This window comes from Neolamprologus multifasciatus, chromosome 12 (genome assembly GCF_963576455.1).
Source record: "Neolamprologus multifasciatus chromosome 12, fNeoMul1.2, whole genome shotgun sequence".
NCBI classification, from domain to species: Eukaryota; Metazoa; Chordata; class Actinopteri; order Cichliformes; family Cichlidae; genus Neolamprologus; species Neolamprologus multifasciatus.
In genome coordinates, this window is record NC_140450.1 from 1,880,591 (window position 1) to 1,907,158 (window position 26,568).

Consider the following 26,568-nt stretch of genomic DNA (forward strand, 5'->3'; position numbering starts at 1 on the left):
GGATTTTGAATTCAATTCTGGATTTAACAGGAAGCCAATGAAGGGAAGCCAAAACAGGAGAAATATGCTCTCTCCTTCTAGTCCCTGTCAGTACTCTTGCTGCAGCATTTTGGATTAACTGAAGGCTTTTCAGTGAGTTTTTTGGACATCCTGATAATAATGAATTGCAGTAGTCTAGCCTGGAAGTAATAAATGCATGAACTAGTTTTTCAGCGTCACTCTGAGACAGGATATTTCTAATTTTAGAGATGTTGCGCAAATGGAAGAACGCAGTCTTACATATTTGTTTAATATGTGCGTTGAAGGACATATCCTGGTCAAAAATGACTCCAAGGTTCCTCACAGTGTTACTGGAGGCCAAGGTAATGCCATCCAGAGTAAGAATCTGGTTAGATACCATATTTCTAAGCTTTTCAGCGCCGAGTACAATGACCTCAGTTTTATCTGAGTTAAGAAGCAGAAAGTTAGTGGCCATCCAAGTCTTTATGTCTTTAAGACATTCCTGCAGTTTAACTAATTGGTGTGTGTTATCTGGCTTCATGGACAGATAGAGCTGGGTGTCATCTGCATAGCAGTGAAAATGTATGCTATGTCTTCTAATGATGCTGCCTAGGGGAAGCATGTATAATGTAAACAGAATTGGTCCTAGCACCGAACCCTGTGGAACTCCATAATTAACCTCAGTGTGTGAAGAGGACTCTCCATTTACATGCACAAATTGGAGTCTATTAGATAGATATGATACAAACCACTGCAGTGCAATACCTGTAATACCTACAGCATGTTCTAATCGCTCTAATAGAATATTATGGTCAACAGTATCGAATGCTGCACTAAGGTCAAGAAGGACAAGCACAGAGATGAGTCCACTGTCAGAGGCCATAAGAAGATCATTTGTAACCTTCAATAAAGCTGTTTCTGTGCTGTGATGAACTCTGAAACCTGACTGAAACTCTTCAAATAAACCATTCCTCTGCAGATGATCTGTTAGCTGTTTGACAACTACTCTTTCAAGGATTTTTGATATGAAAGGAAGGTTGGAGATTGGCCTATAATTAGCTAAGACTGCTGGGTCTAGAGATGGCTTTTTGAGTAAAGGTTTAACTGCAGCCACCTTGAAGGCCTGTGGTACATAGCCGATTATTAGAGATAGGTTGATCATATATAAGATCGAAGAATTAATCAATGGCAGGACTTCTTTGAGCAGTTTTGTAGGAATGGGGTCTAAAAGACACGTTGATGGTTTGGAGGAAGTAATTATTGAAGTTAACTCAGAAAGATCGATTGGAAAAAAAGAGTCTAACTTAACATCAATGGAACTAAGAGTAGCTGTAGATAATATTACATCTGTGGGATGATTATTGGTAATTTTTTCTCTAATGATAAAAATTTTATTTGTGAAGAAGTTCATGAAGTCATCACTAGTTAACGTTAAAGGGATGGTTGGCTCAACAGAGCTCTGACTTTTTGTCAGCCTGGCTACAGTGCTGAAGAGAAACCTGGGGTTGTTCTTATTTTCTTCAATCAGTGATGAGTAGTAAGCTGTTCTGGCTTTGCGGAGGGCTTTCTTATAAAGCAACAAACTATTTCTCCAGGCTAAATGATGATCCTCTAAATTTGTGACACGCCATTTCCTCTCCAGATTACGAGTCATCTGCTTTAGGGTACGTGTTTGAGAATTATACCACGGGGTCAGGTACTTCTGATTAGAGACCTTAGTTTTCACTGGAGCTACAGTATCCAGAGTCGTACGTAGTGAGGAGGTGAAATTATTAACAAGATAATCGACCTCTGTTGGGGTAGCGTTCAGATAGCTGCTCTGCTCTGTGTTGGTACAGGGCATTGACGATGATAACAGTGGCTGGATTATATTCTTAAACTTAGTTACAGCGCTTTCAGAAAGACATCTACTTTGATAAAGTCCACTCTCCACTGCTGCGTAATCAATTATTGTAAATGTAAATGTTATCAAGAAATGATCAGACAGGAGAGGGTTTTCAGGAAACACTGTTAAATGTTCAGTTTCTATGCCATATGTTAAAACAAGATCTAGAGTGTGATTAAAGTGGTGGGTGGGTTCTTTTACATTTTGAGAGAAACCAATTGAGTCTAACAACAGATTAAATGCCATGTTGAGGCTGTCATTTTTAGCATCTACATGGATGTTAAAATCACCCACAATAATTATTTTATCTGAGCTCAGAACTAAATTAGATATAAAGTCTGAGAAATCAGACAGAAACTCTGTGTAAGGCCCAGGTGGACGATAGATGATAACAAGTAAGACTGGTTTCTGAGTTTCACAGCTGGGGTGGACAATGCTAAGCATCAGGCTTTCAAATGAATTAAAAGTCTGTCTTGGTCTTTCATTAATTAATAGACTGGTGTGAAAAATTGCTGCCACACCACCCCCTCGACCTGTGCTTCGAGATTTCTGGTAGTTAGAATGACTCGGGGGTGTTGATTCATTTAAACTAACATAATCATCCTGCTGCAACCAGGTTTCTGTAAGGCAGAGTAAATCAATTTGTTGATCATTTATTAAGTCATGTACTAACAGAGACTTGGAGGAGAGAGACCTAATATTTAATAATCCACATTTCACTGTTTTACTCTTTGGTTCAGATGTGGATACTGTATTGTTCTTTCTTTGTAAATGTTTAAGTTGTTTGTTGCTGGTTTTTAGTTTGTTTTTTGTCTTTTTGGAAGCAGACACAGTCTCTATGGAGATGGGTTTTTGGGGGGGTAGCAGGAGGAGAGAAGCTGCAGAGAGGCGTGTAAGACTGCAACTCTGCTTCCTGGTCCCAACTCTGGATAGTCATGTTTTGAGGGGTTTAATAAATTTGTCGATATTTCTAGAAATGAGAGCTGCTCCATCCAAAGTGGGATGGATGCCATCTCTCCTAACAAGACCAGGTTTCCTCCAGAAGGTTTGCCAATTATCTATGAAGCCCACATCGTTTCTGGGACACCACTCAGACAGCCAGCAATTTAAGGAGAACATGCAGCTAAACATGTCACTCCTGGTCTGATTGGGGAGGGGACCAGAGAAAACTACAGAGTCCGACATTGTTTTGGCAAAGTTACACACCGATTCAATATTGATCATCATCTGGATGATTGTTCCTTCGTTGCATCGTTGCTTCACCCAGGCTCCGCCCACCGTACAGTTGTCCTGGCTGTGCTGTGATACTGTGGATGTTTGTGTGGCTTCATTAAAGCGAATCATTGAAAACAGCAGCTCTGTGATCAGAGCTTCATTTAATGAAACGTTTTAGTTCAGAGTTCATGTTTGCGTGAACGCGTCGGCGTGGAGGCTGGAAGCGTCGGGTTTGCTCACCGTGCTTTTGTCCCCGCCGCAGGCCGGCCAGACGGGGCTGATGCTGGCGGTCAGTCACGGCAGGATGGACATGGTTCGAGCCCTGCTGGCTCACGGCGCCGACGTCAACATCCAGGACGACGAGGGCTCGACGGCGCTCATGTGCGCCAGCGAGCACGGCCACGTCGAGATCGTCAAGCTGCTGCTGGCCCAGCCGGGCTGTGACGCCACGCTCAGCGACAGTGTGAGTGTGTACACCGAGAACTCTTTGTTGTAATGTTGGAGCCACATTAGAGAAGAACTGCAGCTGTGTAGTTGCTGATTGGCTGATTTAGACCAACTTTTTTCTGCTTCCAAGGGTGCGAATCATGCTGAACCAGCTAGCCAACCTCCATGTTCATCTCTTAGCCAGTCTTTCCACACCACAAACAGATGACATGCATATACAATAAAAATTCAACCACACTGAGTAAACTTTCAGAGTTATAACATGTGACAGATCAATAAAATACATAGTTTGCACGAGTATTTTCAAAAAATAAACGTTTTTACTCACTCTGAAGCAACGTGTTTGTGTCGTTTCACTGAGAACAGAACAGGAAGTCTGACACAATAAAAGAGGAAGTGCTGAGGTACTTTTCAAAATAAAAGTGCAAAGTAAAGTGGCTTTGCTGGCATTTACAGTCTGCCGTCCCGTTTTCATCTTCTTTGTTTTCTGTAATATTTTACTTCATTTTTGCATCATGCTGACTTATTTTGTTTGCTCCATCAGGATGAGAGTAGTGCTCTGTCCATAGCTCTGGAAGCGGGACACAAGGACATCGCAGTGCTGCTTTATGCTCACGTCAACTTCTCCAAAGCCCAGTCACCAGTGAGTCGCTATTTTAATGTTGCACCAAATCATGGAAGTTACACATTTCAGAGCGTCCTTCCTAATAATCTGCTGTGTGTGTGTGTGTGTGTGTGTGTGTGTGTGTGTGTGTTTGTTTTAGGGAACGCCTCGACTCGGCAGAAAAACGTCCCCGAGTCCGACCCGGAGGGGCATGTTTGATTAAACCCAGCCTCTCCTCTGCCCACAAACCCTGCGCTGCTATTGGTTCTCATGCACGACGCCTTACCCATCGCTGGATTTACCCAACCAACCAATGAGATTTCTTTAATCTATGTGCACATTTGCCTCCACGACGAGCCCAAAGTGCCCTTTGAATATGAATGTAAGCAGCTGGTGCTTCACACCCACAGACTGTGGCTGAGAGTCACAAACTCTGGAGTTCAGACCAACCTTTAAACTAAAATATGCCTTTTTTTTTTAACTTGATGCTCAGTGTTGATCATAAAGAGCACCAAACCCTCGTCATTTGATTTTATTTTTAATTATGTTTGCGAGCGTCAGAGATGGAGCACGATCCAGCCATCCTGTACATACCGCCGGCCTCGACATCCCGGTGTCACATCGGCGTGAGCTAAACTGGAGAAGTTTTACTTTTATACAAATGATTTGTATCTATTTAAAAAGAAGAATCACAGTATTTTGAATATTTCCTTTTACTACTTAACAATCCACGAGGTTATATATTTATCAGAGTATAGTTTTTAATGCAGAGATGTATTACGTTGTACATACGGTGGTCGTTTGACTCTAGTTCTCCTTTTTGTCCAGTTTCCTTCTGTGTAAAATAAGAAGTTCTCTAGTTTTCATCAAGGTACTGACTTTCATGCTCACGTGAGATTTGAAGTGCCTTCAACTTTACCATGTAACAATAAACCAATTAAAGAATCCAGACGTGTCGGGTTTGTTCTCACCGCTCGCTGGGCACGTTCCTACAGAACGGTTTCAGACCAGTTAATCAAGAAACTGACCTGTGAACAAAACCGTGGTTCATGAGCAGCAGGGAGGTCGGTGTTGGAGTAAAAGGTATAAAAACAAGTCCTCAGATCAACCTTTTTTTCTCTTTTACAAGAAAACTGGGGAAATACTGAGATTCATATTGATTCATACGTCGGGGGGTTTAAAGATCCTCAGGTATCAGGACTAGAGAGGAAAAATCACACAGTCCAAAGAAAAACCCTGAAGACTTTCAGAAAGCTGCAGAAGTGTTGCTCAAGACCACTTTAAAAATTAAAGTCTGGCGCCTCCAAAACAAATCTACTGCTCGAAACAAAAGGAGCTCGTTCCAGGAGACAGTGGTTACTCCAGGAGACCTGGACAGGACTAACCCATCGGTGGGACCAGTAAGTGCTCCATGGTGCAAAGAGGAACATGCTGAGCACAGCCAGAGCAAAATGACCTCCAGCAGGACGCTGGTGTGAACGTGTCTGACCGAACCAACGGACTTCATGACTGGCTTGAGAGTCTGACCTCTTCTGGTCCTGTCACTGTCCAGCACCGAGAAGCTTTTCTGTTTGAGGAGTCCAGCGCTCATTCGTGCAGAGACGATGTCACAGTGGGATATTTGTGTAGTGCAGCCTTAAAGTTATAGTTTGGACTCTTGGTGGCGTAGTTTGGACCTGAAACCCAACGTCCACACACCTCTCCCTGATGTTTAACACACTCTGATGAGTTGGAGACTGAATGAAGCTCAGTCTGACCTAAAATGGCCTTGGCTGCTGACGTCTTCCCTGCTCCTCTCCTCCCACACAGAACCAGGTTTAAAGATGGTTTTATGAGTTCAGGCACCGACATTACTGTCATGGCTGGACCAACATCTCAGACGCTCTCCATTTTTCTCTCTAAATATTTGACCCAAGCCTGATCACCTGTGATGAAGATCTCCCTGTGAGTCCTCCTCTGTTGTTTTAGGATCCCTGGAAGTCTATTTTAAACCTGTTGTTACTGATCTTGGTTTTAAGTTGGACAGTGATTTTAAATTGGACAACCAAATCAGAGCAGTGGTGAAGTCCAGTTTTTATCATTTAAGGCGACTGGCAAGAGCAGTGGCGGAGCGGGGGAGGTGGCTTACTGGGCTTAAGCCCAGGTTGTTTTTTCAGAAGCCCGGGGTCTTTTGGAGTGTAATTTTTTCATAGTTAGATTCCTGGCTGCCAACTGTATAAAACAAAAACTACACACAATATTCGAAGCACATAGTGCACACTGTGGGAATTTACGACCGTGCGTAAATCCCCCCTAATATTGGTATGATCCATTGACTGTAGAAAACATGGACGACGCGACAGCTCCCCAAAAATGAAGCCAAAACGTCTCTATCGCCCCCTGGTGTCTGGCTGCAGTATAGGTCATAAACCCCGCCTCCTCCATGTTAGCGGATGGGACTGGGCTCAGACTAAAATAAATTAATTCTCCTCAGATAATTTTTTTTTCCAAAGATTCTTTCTTTTGTTTTCAATAGTTCCCATCATACTGATTGATGTTCAAGGGGTCTCCTTTCCCATAAGTTTGATTCTAACTCCTACCTGTTAAATTGGGGTGAAACGTCATCATAGCAGCTTTGACTGACAGCTGCAGTCACGGAGAAACTTGCGTATCTCTGTTCGGGAATAGCAGTTAGAGCGTAGGCTCTGAGAGGACGCCCAGCGTTTACACTGCGAAAACACGACCAAGTGTTTTAACCTGACAGCCTGAGGTGTTCTTCAGTAAACTGGACTACCCGACAGAAGGACCCGAGGCCCCGCTGCACTTTTTCGGTAAGTTAAACGTGTTTGTAAGCTACTCCGTAACTACCGTCCTTAGCTAGCTCCTGAGACCTAGCTAGCTAAGATGAGCACTCGGCTGTCAGGGTTCGTTTAGCTAATCCGTGCAGGTGAATGAATTTACACCGACTAAAGAAATCAAGAGAAACGCCCCGGGCTGCTCAGTCACTAATTACTGTTATTGTACTTTTATTACAAGTATTATACTGTAAAAGCAACAGGCTGCACTCTGCTGCAGCTCCTGTGCAGAGCTGAATATTAAAGATGTGCAAACAACAGCATGTTTTCAGTCTCTTGCCACATCTGTAAAGACAGTAACAAGTTTTTTAAAAGCTTGTACTTCAGTAACTCCTCATTAATCAGGAACTATGGATTAAAGTACTGTAGTGTACTGTAATACTGAAAATAATGTAAGAGAAGAACTTCAGATCCTGAGTGTGTGAGGACAGAAGAATCAGCTTTATTTCAATTTTGAGGGATAAAATTTATATCTGAGTTTGATGGTTCTGTTGTCTTTGTTATTATGTAACCGGTGTGATTCTGCGTTGTGTCTGATAACAAAGGTAAAAGAAAGAAAGGCCTCCAAGTAAATAATTTGCCCACTCCAGCTCCTCTCCCACTGGGGAATTGTAGAAAAGGGCTGCATTTATTTGTACATTAAACATAAAGTATGGATTTACACGTAACATATTTGACATAAGATAAAACAAAAACAACAACACAAAATCCGACATACCTGATAACAAAGGTAAAAGAAAGAAAGGCCTCCAAGTAAATAATTTGCCCACTCCAGCTCCTACGACCAAATACAAACAGTGGGGAAGAGGGTTAGCTCAACCCACCACAACTTCCAAGCTAGCAAGGAGTATATATTCATGCTAGCATTTATGGTGCCTAAAACCCATTTATGATACATACATACTACACACTTATAACATCTAACAAAAAACAGGCTTAATAATGACAATAATTGAACTAAAATCACAATCAGAAACATCCAGGTGGCTAAATATGCATTATATGAGCGTTTTACAGTGTTGGGAAGAAATGACACCCACCTCTCCCACAGGGGAATTGTAGAAAAGGGGAGAGGCAAATGGGGTACACTGTATTTATAGGATTGCACCAAAGAAGAAGAAGAAAAGAATGAGGAGGGGCTCTAACTGATAATGAACATAACTACAGGCTTGGAGGTCCTAAAAGTCAGGTATAAAAGGAACAGTTTGGGGGTTTAGGACACATTTTGTGTAATTATAACAATGTGATTTATGACCCTGTTACAATTACAGGAGCTGCCCTCAGATTCAGACCTCAGCACCACCCAGTGACAGCAGACAGATCATCCAACATGTTCACATGTTAACTGCAAAATGAACTGATGGAAACAGTATAAAGGTTAAAGTACCACACGTGCTGTAGTGAAAGCTGCAGCTGTTTTATTGATAAAGTTAAAGACAAAAAAACAAAAGGATTAATCACTCATGTAACTGTGTCACTATATATCAGCATTAACAGGACCTCAGTTTGGTGTTTCACAAAGCTGCTGATCTCAGACCTGCACAGCTTTAAACACTTGATGTACTCAGCTGCATGAAGAGCATATGAGATTTTCTCTAACACAATTAAATAAAACCCGATGAAGGTCAAAGGTCGTCACTTGTATGTTGAACTACAAACTTGTCATCTGGAATTCTTTCACAGTTTTTTTTACACATAGTGTGTTATTTACCATAAAGTGATTCAGAGTTATTCATACCAGAGTAACCAGAGAGGATCACATATTTTTAATATATAACTTTCTACAGGACTGAATATAATATCTTTATGTAAAAGTCCGGAGCCTCTGGGGAGTATCTGAGTATTTATTACATTACACAAACCAAAGGTCTCATCACAGTGTTGATGAAATGCTGGGTTTATCCATCTCCTGGGGCGGGCCTACGGAGGAGTGCTGAAGATTTCCCTGTGAGGGAGCTGCTGGTGAAGATCATGGGTACTGCTTGATCAATGCCATGAGCTTCAGTCTTCCTGGTGTTTCTTAAATGATGCCTCTTACAGCGGGTCAACAGAACATCTGGCACAGGACAGCTGTGATGAAAGAAAGGCAAGAAGTTTCTCCAAACCTCTGGACCCAGAAACCCAGCTTGGTCCTGATGGTTTCTCTCCAGGGTGAATGTTGATATAATATGGACCCTATTATTAAATGAAAATAACAAATTACTCTACACTACTGAAACGTTCTGCTGCTGTTTTTAAAGTTTCCATGTTACCAGGCTGTAGAGATTTAAACAGTTTTAGATCCATTACACTCACAGTCTTATGTTAAAATCTCAAAGGACAGCATTATATTTTTGATATTAACAGTAACTCTGGGCCTCTGTAGAGTGTGCAGCTGATCTCATCGCTGTCTAAAAATGGATAAAAAAAAACATAAGTGTTGAAGACTATTAAGAGTAGCAGGTGTGTAGCATAGCTAACTAGCTAGCAACAAGCCTCCAACACAGTGCGTATGCTAGCGGCTAATCTAACTAACGAATTAACAACAGAGTGATTTTAGAACTATAAGATGATAACCTGTGTGTCTTTTTTTATAACAGTGACATGGTTGTATTTACCTTAACTAAACGAGTCGTCAGTCGCGGTAAACCAGCAAAAAAACTCGAGCAGCCGGGCTACGTAAAAAGTGTAGGGGGCGTGTTTGTGGTCACGTCCAGCGGGTGTGTGGGCGGGAGCGTTACACAGTCGCTCCACCTCAAGTCACTACTGCGCAGACTCTGGCTCCAAATTTGCAAGATGGCAGCCTCCACAAGCGGGTATTTTGGCTTCATTTTTGCACAATGGTAGGAGGCGGGGTCGCGTCGTCCATGTTTTCTACAGTCAATGGTATGATCCGAGCTCAGACACTAAGCGGGGCGGGGCAGCTGCTGCCTACGAGTGCGCTGTTGGAGAAACGGAGCGAGGCAGACAGAGGAGAACTGAAGTTTGACCAGGTACCAAAGCAAATCATTCATACTGTACAAATAATGTAAATATGACGGTGTATCACGAAAGATTGATGTCAAACTGATCACTTGACCCATATTACATTACTTGCTCTTCAAGTGAATCAACAAATGGGGAAATGAAAAGCCGAACAACAACAATGCTGTTTTTTTTAGAGTCGTAGCTTACATGTGTGTTTATTTCATATTTTCAGTTGTTTCCCTCCACGGCTAAATAAATCTGTAATGCACTGATATACAAGAATGGACATAAGGAGCGTCTTTCAAAGAAAAAACTCAGGTAGATGTTATTTCATATATTATGCTTTGTATGTTGTTCAGTATATTTCTGTGCAAAACAAGAGGAACTTCAATACACAGCAGTATATTCACAGTTTAAACCAGATATTTACATACACTTTATGGAAAACACAAGAACATTTTTTTTTACTGTACAACATCAATTTAGAGTAAACTTGTTTTGTTTTGGATAAATAAATATTGAAATATCTTTTGAATTAGTTAAATGTCAGAATAAAGAGAACAAGAGCAGGTGAGACACACATGTTAGTCAAATGGTCGTTTACCAAAAGTATCACCGTATCACAGGTCCTCATGTATCTCGTACCTAGTGTTTCTTTTTAGGTTTGTTATTTTTCAAGTTATATATTTATTAAGTTATTTAGCTTTGTTTGCACAACAAGGCTAAATAATTATATAAACTTTTCTCAATCTAAATAGTGGACTTTGGTAGAATTAAAAAGTAAGTGTAGTGCAGGTCTATAATGATTTTTAGTGCTACTATTATCTATTTCTGATTCTGGTTCTGTCTTGGTTAAGTCCTCAGTAGTCCTGATTTTGAACTGTTGTAGTCCTGTTTTAATTCCGGATCAGTTCTTGGTCTGGTTGAATTGGGGTTTAGTCCTCGTGTCTTGATACAGCCCCGACTTTGTTCTGCCTTGCTGCTTAATTAAAAAACTAGTTTAAGGTGTCCTGCATATGTGATATATATTTTTACCTATATGAAGTCATTCTTTTTTTAACAAAACTCAAAACAGAGCCTATTAATCTTGCAGTCATTTCTAACACCCCCCCCCCCCCCCCAAAAAATAAAAAAAAATAAAAATAAAAAAAAAGGCCCATGTATAACACCCTTAGGGCCAAGCCCCAGGGTGTTTCAAATGTCTGCCTCCGCCTCTGGGCAAGAGTAAAATCTTTTTGTTTCGAGGCAGCACCTTCAGACAGTGATCCATGCTTTTATTTCTTCCCTCCTGGACGACTGTAACGCACTTTATGTGGGGGTCAGTCAGTCGTTGCTCTCACGTCTGCAGCTGGTTCAAAATGCGGCTGCACGACTCCTAACAGGAACTCGAAAAAGAGAGCATATAACCCCCGTGCTGGCCTCTCTGCACTGGCTGCCTGTGTCTTTTAGAGTTAATTTTAAAATTCTTATGTTTGTTTTTAAATGCCTTCACAGTCTTGCCTCGCCTTACCTCTCTGAGCTTCTTCATCTCCACACACCCTGTCGGTCTCTCAGGTCAGCTGACCAGCTGCTCCTGGAGGAAGCTCAGAGGGGGCGGGGCCTTCTCTATCGTGGCTCCTAAATTATGGAATAATTTGCCCGTGCACGTTAGAGAGGCGCCTTCACTGTCCACTTTCAAATCACGTCTTAAAACCCACTTTTATTCCTTGGCTTTTAACCTCAGTCAGACTTAGTTTCTCTTTTAATTGAAGTAGTTATTTAATTATTGATTTCACTCTTTTTTTATTTGGTTTTTATGTAATTTGTTTTACAGTTCAAATGTACAGCTGTGGTTGTTTTAAAGTGCTTTATAAATAAAGGTGATGATGATGATGATGATGATGAAGACAGGCAAATACAAACAACAGGCAGTTCTCAGTGATTTTATAATAAAACCTGATTACACAAAATGTACAAAACACAACCAAAACAAATAAACACCATGGAAAACAGTTACTCTCAAGAAAATACAAGAAATCAAATCACACATTATCCAAATTTTTACCAATCATTAGAGAAAACAAATCAAAAAAGACTAGAATGACTGATTCAACTTACAGGTCAGTACAGAGCAATACTAACACAACTGAAATGAACATCCTGGTACTTAGAGAGCTCAGCCCAGGAAAAACTCTTTGATCCATAACTTCAAAAAAAAAAAACAAGAATAAAGGTACCTGATCACCAAATGTGTGTCGTCTTTCTTTGTGATAAAACATCCCAACCCACCCACCCACCCACCCACACACACACACACACACACAGACAGACACACAATAACATTTGAATGACAAAACTGTTCTGTTCTTTACATATTTGAATATGAAATATGTGCATTTGTTTATTTTATTTATTTATTTTTGAATGAACGTGAAGTGCATAAGATGCCAATAAACACCAAACTAAAACCAGTTGATGTGAATCTTCATCCATCTTTTCTCCTCTGCTTATCCTAATCAGAGGGTGGAGCCTATCCCAGCTATCATGGAGAGGCGGGGTACACCCTGGACAGGTCACCAGTCTGTCGCAGGGTAACATGGAGAGACAGACAACCATTCACACTCACACCTATGGGTTATTTAGAATCACCAATTAACCCCACTAACTGCATGTGTTTGGACTGTGGGAGGAAAAACCCACTGACAGGAAAAACATGGAAACTCCACACACTCCAGGTCAGGGAGTCAAACTCGCAACCTTGTGATGCTGAACCTGGAAAAACACTGACCATAGCTTCCACTCTGCCAGGTGGGAGATTAATGAGCTGAGACAGGAGACTACATGCTGGTTCCACGTGGGTCTTTTAGTAACTAATACCTATTCAAGTCTTGGAGTTAGTTTAACCAGTCAGAAGCTTTGGTAATGTTGGGATAGTGACTTGTGGTTTAATGGTGAGACTGGAGTCCGACACTGTGTTTAAGGCAGGTTAGACGACACCCAGTCAGAATTATTTACTGTTGTGAGGAAATCCCAAACACAGAACAACAAATCGGTGCTTCTTTAACGTTTTTTCCCAGAACAAATGAAAGAAAAACAACTGAAATCATTCATTTCTCATCATGAAATGCTGCAGGCTGATGCGTCACTGACCTCCTTAAGAATCTTTTGCATCAATTCACTTAATTGTTGTTCATGTTCTTCCTGTAGTTCGTCCTTGTCCTCCTCAGTTTTTGCATTCCTCATTTGTTTTTCATGTTTTTCCACTAGATGTTCGATCCTTCTCAGGTTTTCGCTCTTCTTGGTCACACGTTTCACTAAGTCGTTCATTTCCTTCACGTATTCTTCCCGCTGAGCATTTAATTCATCCATGTGTTTCTTTTGGGATTCGTTGAACTCTTCTGCTTTCTGTCTGGCTTTTCTTTCATAGCTCTTCTTTAGGTCCTCCAGTGTTTTCTGATGATTGTTCTCTGTTATTTCCATTTCTCTTCTTATTTGTTCCTCTTGTAATTTGTTGTTTTCATATTTTATATGTTGTGTAAGCTTTCACCAGTTTCTCTTTTCTTTCCTGTCGTCTCTTTTCATTTTCTTTCATATTCTTGTCTTTGTTTCTCTCGCTCTTCTCTTCGTTCTTTCTCCCAGGCTTCTTGTTTTCGTTGCATCTCTTCTCTGGTCTCTTCCAGCTGTCTGTCGACACTTTCATTTGCCTCTTTTTCCAAATGAATTTGTCTGTCCAACTTTTCAAGTTCTTCTTTGAATTGTTGTCGATATCTTTCTTCTCCAGTGTCCTTTTCCTTTTCCTCCTTTTCTCTCATTTCTTCTTCTTTTTTTTTCTTCTCTTGTTCTTCCTTAATTTTGTTCTTCATTTCCTCGAGTTCTTCAGCTTTCTGTTTACTCTCCTTTTCTATTTTCTCTCTCTCTTCTGCCATTCTTCTTTTCATTTCTTGCTCATGTTTTCTTTCAATCTCTTCCTTTTCCTTCTGCATCTCTTCTTCCATCTCCTTCAGGTTCCTCGGTATCTCATTGGTGTAGAAGCTTCCTCCATTGTCCTTCACCATGGTGTCAATCTTTGTTATCAGCTCACTGACTTGTGTGTGGTTTTGTTTGTCAGAGTTATTGAACACATGGTATCTTCCTCCACAGTCAGAGATCAGCTTCTTAAGGGAACTGTGACATTTGTTCTTGATGTAATCATCAATAGACTCTCCCTGACGCTCCAGATCGTCTCCTCTGGTTAAAAGAACAATGGTGAACTTTTCTGAGTTCTTCCCAAAGAATCTTTTAGTGAGCTTGATCGTTTCGCTCTCCTCTGCTGTGAATCTGCCAACCTGCATCACCACCAAGAAGACATGTGGCCCTGGAGCCAAAAGACTGACGCAATTAACCATCTCTTCTTGAACTTCTTCATTGGTCAAACTTGTGTCAAACAGACCAGGAGTGTCGACCACAACAACAGGACGACCGTCCACCTCACCGTGTGCCTTCTTACAATATGTTGTAACTGATATTTGACTTGATTCAGCTTTAAACTCGTCTCTTCCTAGAATTGTGTTTCCTGTCGAGCTCTTTCCACAGCCAGTCTTCCCAAGCAGCACAATTCTGAGACAGTCTGAGTCTTTTCCTTCAACTTCATCACCTAAAACATGAAAACAATCACTTGTATACTGGATTAACACTCTGGGTCATTTGAAAATATCACAATGTAAACTACTTACCAGTGACAAGTTTTAAGACTTTCTCCATTTGTGCGTGTAAAAATGTTGTAGTTGTATAACAGCACAGTTGTCCTGTAGGCTGACTAATTTTATCCACAATCTCAAACATCTCTGGGATCTGCTGTTTGTCCTTGATGTTGAGAACAACAGATCTTCCTCCACAGCTCTCACAGAGCTCCTGGATGTCCTTGTCTTCCTTTAGAAAGCTTAAAACAGCTGGATCTGTAGGATCTGAGTCCACGGTGAACAGAATCATGGTGAAGTCATTGACCCGAGAGCTGAATGTGTTCTGGATGGTCTCTAACTCTCCCTTGTCTTCATCAGTGAGGGGAGCCACAGGTAGGACCAGGATGAAGGCATGGACACCCTCAGGATCACAGAGGGAGATACACCTGAGTGATTCCTCCATCACTGCCTCCTGAGGTTTTCCATACAAGGCAGGCAGCTCCACCAGGGAAACCCAACGTCCACACACCTCTCCCTGATGTTTAACACACTCTGATGAGTTGGAGACTGAATGAAGCTCAGTCTGACCTAAAATGGCCTTGGCTGCTGACGTCTTCCCTGCTCCTCTCCTCCCACACAGAACCAGGTTCAGACTGGACTTCAGATTGGGTTTAACCTCTTCTTTTAACATTAGATATTTTCCCCAGTTTTTACTCACTATCTCATTCATTTCTTCCACCAACTCTGAGGAATCTGAGGAGTCTTGTCTGCCAAAATTAATTAAGTGCTGCCTTTGTTTGGATTCTTCAATGAGTTTATCCACTGAGTCATTCCCTTCCTCATTATGCGTTCGGATGACGATGGAGTGATTAAAAGCATCTTGACCAAACAAGCTCAGGACCAAGTTCAGAGTCTGTCTGTTCTCCTCAGTGAAATCAGAAGGTTTCACTAACAGCAGCAGAACGTTTGGTCCAGGAGGACAGAGACTCACACAGCTCTTCATCACTTTAAACAGCTCATCCACAGGCAGACTGAAGATGTTGGGAGTTTTTACAACTGTGGGAGGTTTCCTGTTCCTCTCTCCAGAGCCAGCACAAGATTGCTTTCCTTCAAAACCTTCAGACTCTTTTTTCCCAACAAGGAGCTTTTCCAGGCTTGATTTACTTTTTTCACTTTTTCCAAACAGCATTATCCTGAGTTCACGTGCTGTAATATATTAAAAACTTAAACTGGTTAATAACCTTCATACATACATCATTTTTTACCACATTTCATTACACAGTATGAACTGTTAATGACCGGGCCCCTCAGTCTTGCATATGAGCTTTGAATTCTTGAATTCCACAAACCTCCACGTTCAGTCTCAATGATTATTCAGATCAGCTGACATTTACTCATTTTACTCGTTTTTAGGTTAGAGAGAAGCTGGCAGTCACAGCCTTAAACTGGTTCAGGCTGAGGGGCCAGACTAAGTGTGATCCAGGTGACTCGTATGAAGAAGAAATTAAAACTCAAGACTTTCAAACAAGAATGTCAAACTTATGTAAACGTTTTAAAAGTACCAGCTAAAAAAAGCTGTACTTACCACCATGTTTGACACGAGGAATTGGCAGTGAAACCGATGTTTCCTCACTGGAAACTTCCTCCCTCATGCTCTTCTTCATCACTGTATCTACGGCTGCTATCTGTTTTTTATTTTTATTAATTTCTTGTTGCAGTTGTGTTTGTGTTCTCATCAGTTCTTCTTTTAGTTCCTTTTCTTTCTGGTTCCAGCTTTTCTGTAACAGATTAAACTCTTTTCTGTGTGCTTCCTCTTTCTGCATTTCTTCTTCATGCTGTTGCACCAGTTTTGAATTTAGAGCTTCGAGGTCTGTCGTATATTTAATTGTAAAATTATTAAATTCTTCTGTTTGTTTTCTGGCCTCCTCTTCATATTTCTTCCTCATGTCCTCCATTTTTCTCTTGTAATTGTCCTCTAATTCATTCTGTTCTTTTTCTTCCAGCTTCCGTCTGATTTGATTTTCTTTTCTTGTTATTTCATATTTCTCTCTTTCCTGCTTAAACTCTTCTTGGAGCTTTTTCTGCTTTTCTTCCTCCTCCTGACGTATTCTTTCAATTTCCCTGGACTGATTTTCCTGCCACTCTTTTTCTTTCCTCTCCCAGTCCTCTTGTTTTTCTTGCTTTGTCTTCTCTGCAGTGAGGACGAGGAAGCTTTCTTTGTTTTCTTGCAGCATGTCTTCAATCTTCTCCATTAACACTTTGTGCTCATTGGTAAACATGTTGTAGTGTCTTCCATCACAGTCCTGAAGGATCTTGTTCACAGAGACGCTTGTTTCTTTCCACTGATGTCTGTACGTGCTGATGATCATCGAGTGTTTAAAGGAATCTTCTCCAAACAAACTCAGGATGAACTTCAGAGTTTTTCTGTTCTCCTCAGTGAAATCAGAAGGTTTGACCAACAGCAGCAGAACGTTTGGTCCAGGAGGACAGAGACTCACACAGCTCTTCATCTCCTCTCTCACTCCCTGCACAGACAGACTGAACATGTCGGGAGTTTTCACCACTGTTACTGGTTTTTCTTTCCACGCTCCACGAGCATCTTCACAGTGTTTAGCTGGAGAAATATTTCTGAACTGAAAAGAATTTTTCTTTGTGATGAAGTTTCCAAGTGTCGTCTTTTCTTCCTCGTTTTTCCCAAACAGCACAATCCTGAGTCCACGAGCTGCCAAACAACAAGGAATAAGAAGAGTTTAGTGATGCGCTCATCAGCGTCTTAACATGATACATCTCAATATATCAATAATCAAATAAATAATCAGTAATTAAAACACTTTTTAAGACACACAAGACTGATTTTTCCATCTGAACTTATTTTAATTTCGCTGTATCTTTCTGTTTGCAGATCTCCCCATCATTTCACATTCGGGGGACACAGAAGCAAGAGCCCAGCACAGAAGGACGATGTATTAATAACAACAAATGACTTTACTGGAGGTGGGTTGCAAAGTGGTTTGTGTGAGATTATCTTTTGGGAGACTCCTGTTTCATTTCCTGTCAAAAAAAACAAAAACTTGCTGGTTGAAGAAAATTAACTTTAAGTCAAAATTTGCCAGGGGTATAAATAATTATGGGCTTGACTGTATACTCACATATACTATCCACACTTACAGTGGAGTGTTTATATAGTGGAGTCACTGTGTTAAGCATTTAACCTGCATGTTTAAATCACATGATGCATATAGGTCAAATATATCTGTCATTATATTAATGAAAAATATTGTACCACACATGCTTATCAATACTGTATGAAAATGTAATAATTAGGATCAATAAGTAACTGTTACAGTCCGCGGGACAGACCGAGTGGAGAGAGTGAGGTGGGCCCAGGAGCAGACACAGGTGAGGTGAGAAAACTCACTCAGCATAGATAGCAGTTCACGTCTGGCATGCACACCCACACCTGTGTTAACTGATTAAGTGTTAACTGCTGGTTTGCAGACTTTCTGACTCACTTTGGCCATAAAACTGACAAAGGGACCCAAATTAGTGATGGATGGAAGAGCGGTTTGCAAGAAGTTAGTGTAGGATCCTATGTGTTATAAGTGGAAGATTAAAAGAAAGAACAAAGGATGAAAGGGGACCTGATGGCAGTAGGGGGTGGGGGGGTCACCGAGCCTCAGGTTCTCAGTCATCCAGGTCATCGTAGTCAAAGGAGCTTGCAAAGAAAAGCGTCTGGACTTCTTTAAGTTACTTGAAGACGTTTCACCTTCATCCGAGAAGCTTCTTCAGTTCTAAGGTCAAATGGTGGGGAGTCCCAGATTTAAACCTACTGGGAGTATGCCCCCCAAAGAGGGACAAAAGGACCCCCTGATGATCCTCTGATCGCCTGAGCCAAGGTGTGAAACTGGGTGTGGGTCCCAATCAGCCAGGGTTTCGGGTGAGCTCATTGTGAAATCTGGCCCCACCTTATCATGTGAATTCCTGAGGTCAGATGGCCCAGGATGTGAGTGGGCGTTAAGGCGTCTGGGGAGGGAACTCAAAACTGGATTATAGATGGCAGACAGTTGGTGTCGTAAACCACCGCCTCTGTTCAAAGATGGTCGCTCACAGTGAACATAGATGGTTTCTTTCACTCCTCTTTCAAACCATCTGTCCTCTCTGTCCAAAATGTGAACATTGGCATCCTCGAAAGAGTGACCTTTGACCTTTAGATGCAGATGGACAGCTGAGTCTTGTCCTGTGGAGGTGGCTCTTCTGTGTTGTGCCATCGCCTTGTGAAGTGGCTGTTTGGTCTCTCCGATGTAGAGGTCTGGGCATTCCTCGCTGTGCTGTACAGCAAACACCACATTGTTAAGTTTGTGTTTTGGAGTTTTGTCTTTCAGGTGAACCAGTTTTTGTCTGAGCGTGTTGCTGGGTCTGAAATGCACCAGGATGTCATGCTTGGAGAAAACTCTCCTGAGTTTCTCTGATACACCGGCTACATAGGGGACAACAATGTTGTTGCGTCTGTCCTTCTTATCCTCCCTCGCTGGTGTCTGATCTTCTTTTCTGTGCCTCTTTGCTGACTTTAAAAACGCCCATTTAGGATAGCCGCACGTTTTGAGTGCTTCCTTTACATGTGTGTGTTCCTTCCTTTTTCCTTCAGGCTTAGAGGGAACATGTTCTGCCCGGTGGTGTAGGGTCCTAATTACTCCAAGTTTGTGTTCCAGAGGGTGATGGGAGTCAAACAGGGGGTACTGGTCCGTGTGTGTGGGCTTCCGGTAAACTTCGATGTTGAGGTTGCCGTTCTCTTCGATGTGCACGGCGCAGTCCAGGAAAGGCAAACAGTCGTCCTTTGTGTCTTCCCTGGTGAACTTGATGTTTTTATCCACAGCGTTAATGTGCGCAGTGAAGGATTCCACTTCCTGTGTCTTGATTTTGACCCAGGTGTCGTCTACATATCTGTACCAGTGGCTGGGTACTCTAGCAAGGTGTTTTGCAATGTTATAAGTGGCTGAGTTTATGCTACTGACTATGGGTCTGAGTGGGACAGCTTCCTTGTGGATTTTAGGAAGTCCGTAAATGCAGGGTATGGCATCCCCTGGGTAAAGGCGGTGATATGTGAGGCGGTCAGTGATTTTGTCCTTTTCAAAGTCTTGAAGGCAAGCTATAACTTTCTTTTTGTAGCTGCTTGTGGGGTCTCGCTTTAAGGCTTCGTAGGTATTGTTGTCACTGAGGAGAGTAGTGATCTTTGTGTGGTAATCTGTTGTGTTTAGGACCACGGTGCACCTTCCCTTATCAGCTGGTAATATAGTGATGTTATGATCTTTGCTCAGGGAAGCGATGGCCTTCTTTTCTTGTATTGTGTAGTAATCTGTAGTGTTTAGTATTGAGTTTTTATTTACATTGTACTCAGCGCTCCAACTATTTTGGAATCAGGGTTTTATTTGTATATATTTGAAGATATTGGCTGAGAAATCAGATGTCGTGGGCTGATATTGAAATCAGCTGATCTGAAGGTATCATGGCTGAGCCAATGATTGATGTGTAATTTTAGCTTCATATATCAAATAGTTTTCAGATGCCTATCAATCTGACCTTCATGTCTGATTTTGTCCTGCACATTGAAATCTGAGGCAATGTTTGAACATGAATATCTCAACAACTTTTAAAGATTATTCTCAACTACTCAGAGTGGCCATTGACCAGCGCATCAAAGACGGAAGCGTGGCAAGAGAGGTGGCTACATGCTAGACTAAAGGCTAGAGCCACACGACCACCTCTGCCTAGCCTTTTGTTAGCCAACGACTGCTCTCTCGAAAACAAGATGGATGAGCTGAGAACCAGGATAACATCTCAACATGAGATCAGAGTGTGCTGTGCTCTGATTTTTACGGAAACCTGGACTACGGGAAGCACGCTAGACTAGGCAATACAGTTACAGACACACTCGGTGCATTGCGGAGACCGCACATCTGCCATCTGGTAAATCCTGCTGTGTTACTGCTGGCTGTTTACATCCCGCTGCGGTCTGGTCGGACCACAGCGCTAGGACTACTGCATGATGTCATCAGCAAACACGAGACCCCTCACACAGATGACGTGTTTGTTGTTGCCGGGAATTTTAATCACTGCAACCTCGGGACTGTGCTCATGAGGTTCCATCAATATGTGGGAACATCACGTCTATAGCAATGTAAGGGGCGCAAACAAGGCAATGCCTCGCCCGCACTCTGGACAGTCCGACCACATTTCTGTGTTCCTCTATCCAGCATACAGGCAGCTCCTCAAACGAGCCCCCCCAGTGAAAAATGGTAAATGGCCTGTATTTGTATAGCGCTTTACTTAGTCACTACATTCAGTCATCCACCCATACACACACACACATTCACACGCTAAAATTACTGTTTGAATTATTAGACCTCCTCCATGAATCGCTACCTTATCGTGGTGGAGGGGTTTGTGTGTCCCAGGGATCCCAGGGGCTATGTTGTCTGGGGGCTTTTGCCCCCTGGTAGGGTCTCCCATGGCAAATTGGTCCTGGGTGAGGGACCAGACAAAGAGCGATTCAGAAGACCCTTATGAATAGAACATTGAGGGAACAGTTTACCCTGCCCGGGATAGGGTTACCAGGGCCCCGCCCTGGAGCCAGGCCCGGGGAGGGTGCCCGAGGGCGAGCGTCTGGTGGCCGGGCCTTAGTCCATGGGGCCCGGCCGGGCACAGCCCAAAGAGGAGACATGGGCCCATCCTCCCGCAGGCCCACCACCCGCAGGAGGCGCCATAGGGGTCGGGTGCATTGTGTGCCGGGTGGCGGCCCCTCTCTTTACCAGGACACTCTGGTAAAGAGAGGGGCTGAGCTGTCAACTGATCACCACCTGGTGGTGAGTTGGATCAGGTGGCGGGGGAGGACGCTGGACAGACCTGGTGCACCTAAACGCGTAGTGAGGGTGTGCTGGGAACGTCTAGCAGAGGCCCCAGTCCGCAAGATCTTCAACGCACACCTCCGGCAGAGCTTCAACAGCATTCCGAGGGAGACTGGGGACATTGAGTCCGAATGGACCATGTTCAGCATCTCCATTGCCGAAGCTGCTGCATTGAGCTGCGGCCGCAAGGTGGTTGGTGCCTGCCGTGGTGGTAATCCCCGAACCAAATGGTGGACACCAGAGGTGAAGGGAGCCACCAGGCTGAAGAAGGAGTCCTATCGGGCTTGGTTAGCCTGTGGGACTCCGGAGGCAGCCGACAGGTATCGACAGGCCAAGCGGAATGCGGCTCGGGTAGTGGCTGAAGCAAAAACTCGGGTGTGGGAGGAGTTCGGAGAGGCCATGGAAAAAGACTTTCAGACCGCCTCGAAGAGATTCTGGCAAACCGTCAGGCGTCTCAGGAGGGGAAAGTGGTGCTCTACCTGCACTGTGTATAGTGCTGGCGGAGCGCTGCTGACGTCGACTGAGAAAATTGTCGGGCGGTGGAAGGAATACTTCGAGGACCTCCTTAATCCCACTGACACGTCTTCCGAGGAGGAAGCAGAGTCCGGGGGCGAGGTCACTGAGGCAGTTAAACAACTCCTTGGTGGCAGAGCCCCTGGTGTTGATGAGGTCCGCCCCGAGTTCCTGAAGGCTCTGGACGTTGTAGGGCTGTCCTGGTTGACACGCCTCTGCAATGTTGCGTGGAGATCAGGGGCAGTACCCGTGGACTGGCAGACCGGGGTGGTGGTCCCCATCTTTAAGAAGGGGGACTGGAGGGTGTGTTCCAACTACAGGGGAATCACACTCCTCAGCCTCCCTGGGAAAGTCTATGCCAGGGTGCTGGAAAGGAGAGTTCGTCCGCTAGTCGAACCTCGGATGCAGGAGGAACAATGCGGTTTTCGTCCTGGTCGCGGAACACTGGACCAGCTCTTCATCCTCTCGAGGATACTTGAGGGTGCATGGGAGTTTGCCCAACCAGTCTACATGTGTTTTGTGGACTTGGAGAAGGCATTCGACCGTGTCCCTCGGGGTGTCCTGTGGGAGGTGTTGCGGGAGTATGGGGTGTCTGGCCCATTGCTACGGGCCATACGATCCCTATACAACCGTTGCAAGAGCTTGGTTCACATTGCCGGCAATAAGTCGGACTCGTTCCCGGTGGGTGATGGGCTCCGCCAGGGCTGCCTTTTGTCACCGGTTCTGTTCATAATTTTTATGGACAGGGTTTCTAGGCGCAGCCAAGTGGCGGAAGGCTTTCGCTTTGGTGGCCTCAGAATCTCATCTCTGATTTTTGCGGATGATGTGGTTCTGTTGGCTTCATCAGGTGAGGGCCTCCAGCTCGCACTGGAAGGGTTCGCAGCCGAGTGTGAAGCAGCGGGAATGAGGATCAGCACCTCCAAATCTGAGGCCATGGTTCTCAGCCGGAAAAGGGTGGAGTGCCCACTCCGGGTCGGGGATGAGTTCCTGCCCCAAGTGGAGGAGTTCAAGTATCTCGGGGTCTTGTTCGCGAGTGATGGGAGAAGGGAGCCGGAGATCGACAGACAGATTGGGGCTGCGGCTGCAGTGATGCGGACGCTGCACCGGTCCGTCGTGGTGAAGAGGGAGCTGAGTGTAAAAGCGAAGCTCTCTATTTACCGGTCGAGCTACATCCCTACCCTCACCTATGGCCACGAGCTGTGGGTAGTGACCGAAAGAACGAGATCGCGGATACAAGCGGCGGAAATGAGCTTCCTCCGAAGGGTGACTGGCCTCTCCCTTAGAGATAGGGTGAGAAGTTCGGCCATCCGGGAGGGGCTCAGAGTAGAGCCGCTGCTGCTCCACATCGAAAGGAGCCAGCTGAGGTGGTTCGGGCATCTGACAAGGATGCCCCCTGAGCGCCTCCTGGGTGAGGTGTTCCAGGCATGTCCCACCGGGAGGAGGCCCCGGGGCAGACCCAGGACGCGCTGGAGAGATTATATCTCTCGGCTGGCCTGGGAACGCCTTGGTGTTCCCCCGGATAAGCTGGAGGAGGTGGCTGGGGAGAGGGAGGTCTGGGCCTCTTTGCTTAGGCTGCTGCCCCCGCGACCCGGCCCCGGATAAAGCGGAGGAAGATGGATGGATGGATGGAATTATTAGACTAATATCTGGAAACTCCAGTATTTTGTTCCTATTGGATGGGAAAATATACTGATATTTGTCTGTGTGGTACAATTTCTCACATTTGCTCAATCCACCACGAACGTTGAGCATTTTCTTCATTTCTGTGACTAAAAGTTTCACGTTAAAAAGTACTGATTTCATGGCATTGTGTCACTAGTTGTTATTAATTTTTTTTTTTTTTTTATTTCTATAGTGTTTTTAAATATGGGACTTATTGAACTTATTTATATTTTGTCCTTTTCTCCTGCCAGCAGAAAATTTCAGAGTACAGAGAGACCCAACAAACATTTAAAAAGCAATAAAATGTTTTCCTGAACTCACCAGCAGCTCGAGCAGGATCCATGTTTGCAGGCACTGACGTCTGATGTTTCAGGGTTTGATGAAAACCATCTGCTCCAGTTTCAGATAAATCACAGCTCACATGCTTTTCCTTGTTCTCTCTCACAATCTGACTGAAGCGTGTCAATAGTTCCTGAAGTTCAAGATCTTTCTGTTTTAAATATCTGTATCTACACATGGTGATCAGGTGCTTCAATGGTGGATACTGCTTGTAATTTTCTGTGTAAGCTAATTGTTCCTCTGTAGGTGTTGATATCAATATCAACGAATGTTCAAATGACTGATCACCAAAGTCTTCCAGGACTGTTTGTAGCCTCAGTCTTTGCTCCTCAGTGAAGTCTTCAGGCTGTAGAAGCAGCAGGAACACATGAGGTCCAGGATCAGAGAGCCTCACACAGGTTTCTATCAACTCTGTCAGTTTGTCCTCAGAGATGTTTGGATGCAGCAGATCTGGAGTGTTGATCAGAACGATTTCTTTCCACCTGCATCGCCCGCTGACCCTCACACAGCAGTCTGGTTCCTCAGTGCTGAACACGGCCCCTCCCAGTATGAAGTTCCCCACGTCTCTCCTCTGAGACCAGCTGTTCCCCAGCAGGACAACCCTCAGCTCAGACACTGGCATCAAAACACAACAACAACAACAGGGAGTCAACAAAAACAGCCAGGATCACTCTAAGATGTTTATTGTCTTAAAATCATGTTTGCTGATCATCAGAGAGGAAACATATGATAAATATTTTGAGGAATCTTCTCCAGAAAAACATTAATACCCATAAAATATACATTAATTTGCAAATGTTAAAAAACAGTCATTCATCAACAAATACATCATGCTATTTCCAAAAAGCAGTTTTGATAGTTTGAGAAAGAAACCCTGCAATATTATCTGTGTTTTGAATGAAAAACCACAACAAACTCACACCTGGATTAAACCAACAGGTTCCACTGCAAAATGTCATGCCAACTATGTGTATACAGTATAATTCATTACATGCAAACTCCATGTGCTTCACATAAAAGATGAAGACATAAAGACCCATATAAATCAACAGTGCTTTGAGGCAATTAAAAAATAATGTATAATTAAAGTTAAAATTCAAACACACAATAGAAAGAAACTCGTGGAATCGGCACTAAACATCTGTGTAACTCTGAGAAAAACACTGATCAGTGAAATTAATCTGCATAAAATGTTTCAGTTTGATTGGGAGCAGAAACAGAGGAAAAGTGATGCATACATCATGTCTAGTTATCAGGTTGTGACCTGGAGTTGCTCCAGTTGGTCAGGTCCAGGTTCTGTAGTGGTTTTTTTTTAACAATAGTTTTTTTTGGCCTTTTTCAGCTTTATTTGATAGATGCAATGAAGAAAGGACAGGAAAGCAGGGACAGACATGCGGCAAAGGGCCACGGGTTGGACTAGAACCCAGGCCGGCTGCTCTCAGCTGTTTGGTTCATGGTCGCCCACTCAACGCACTGAGCCAAACCAGTGCCTGAGAGTCTGTCGTGTTATGTCATCCAAAACAAAGATGACAGCTGACTGAATATACTGGATTGTCAAGTTTTTTCCATCAGTGGATATTTTCTGACTCAGATTGTGAAATCAGGGATCATGAAACATTATTTTCACACATGGATTGGCCCCAGAGTCAAGACATTAACCACACTGAGAATCTTTGGGAGGTGCCAGAGTAGATTTGACATAGCTGTTAGACTTTCCCATCAGCGAGATGCACAACTGGGGCAGGGATAGCTCAGTAGGTAGAGGGGTCGGCCCATGATTGGAAGGCTGGGGTTCAAATCCACTGAGGCACCATTGAGCAAGGTACTGTCCCTACACACAGCTCCCTGGGTGCCTGCTTAGTGGCTGCCCACTGCTTCACTCAGTGAATGGATCAAATACAGAGAAAAAAAAAAAAAGTAATTTCCCCACGGGGATCAATAAAGTATACATTATTATTATTATTAAACTGGACGAAAAACTGTGGATGGAAATAATACTGTGATGCTGCATAAGGTTATATAAATAGAAATAATATCACAATGAATATGTACCATATCAAAGTTAGTCCAAAGAAATATTACAGTGTGACCTTTTTTGGCCAAACAGTTTATATTTGAGTCACGATTAACTTACTGTTGGGGGGAATAAGCTCATAGCTGCTTGTTCGCTGCTGAGGCCCCTCTGTGAATATAAAAAGAAAAACAGTTACACAAAAACCTTAACTGTGTCAAATTCCCACAGTGATGAAATGTCTTTGTTGACAGAGAAGGAGAAAGTGGGAAAAACCAGTTTCCAACATATAATGTTGCAGCAAATATACAGGAAGAGAATGTTTTTATCCAAGCGTCTGTTGCACTGAAACTCATGATCTGTTAAATGTAACTAATAATATAAGAGTGTGACGAGCAGTGTTGGGTAAGTTACTTTAAAATAGTAACTTAGTTACATTACTAGTTACTTCTATCAAAAGTAACTCAGTTACTTCAAGTTACTCGTTACTTTCAAAGTAACTAGTTACCAGGGAAAGTAACTTTGGTTTTACTCAGAATTCTCTTGTTAATGTGTTGCTTCCATAACTGGATA

At 43.2% G+C, this 26,568-nt stretch overlaps 2 protein-coding genes and 1 long non-coding RNA gene across 7 annotated transcripts in view; 2 read left to right on the forward strand and 1 right to left on the reverse strand.

The window, feature by feature from the left end:
* Positions 1-5,097, forward strand: part of kank1a (KN motif and ankyrin repeat domains 1a) — a 65,442-nt gene extending 60,345 nt beyond the window's left edge. For all 5 annotated transcript variants that reach the window (XM_085179949.1, XM_085179951.1, XM_085179950.1 and 2 more), the window contains 3 exons: positions 3,363-3,563; positions 4,092-4,190; positions 4,312-5,097. In XM_085179949.1, the coding sequence (XP_085036075.1) occupies positions 3,363-3,563; positions 4,092-4,190; positions 4,312-4,374 (363 nt within the window). In that variant the 3' untranslated portion in view covers positions 4,375-5,097. The remainder of the gene's footprint in view (positions 1-3,362; positions 3,564-4,091; positions 4,191-4,311) is intronic.
* Positions 5,098-5,830: 733 nt separating this feature from the next.
* LOC146506139 (uncharacterized) lies at positions 5,831-9,853 on the forward strand. Its single transcript, XR_014877184.1, has 2 exons — positions 5,831-6,961; positions 8,257-9,853. It is a non-coding gene; the product is annotated as an uncharacterized LOC146506139 (long non-coding RNA).
* LOC146506140 (uncharacterized) overlaps positions 8,256-26,568 on the reverse strand; it is a 41,724-nt gene continuing 23,411 nt past the window's right edge. Inside the window, 6 exon segments of the mRNA XM_085179943.1 lie at positions 8,256-13,489; positions 13,492-14,543; positions 14,623-15,774; positions 16,154-17,290; positions 23,967-24,599; positions 26,119-26,166. Coding sequence (XP_085036069.1) covers positions 13,028-13,489; positions 13,492-14,543; positions 14,623-15,774; positions 16,154-17,290; positions 23,967-24,599; positions 26,119-26,166 — 4,484 coding nt within the window. The 3' untranslated portion in view covers positions 8,256-13,027.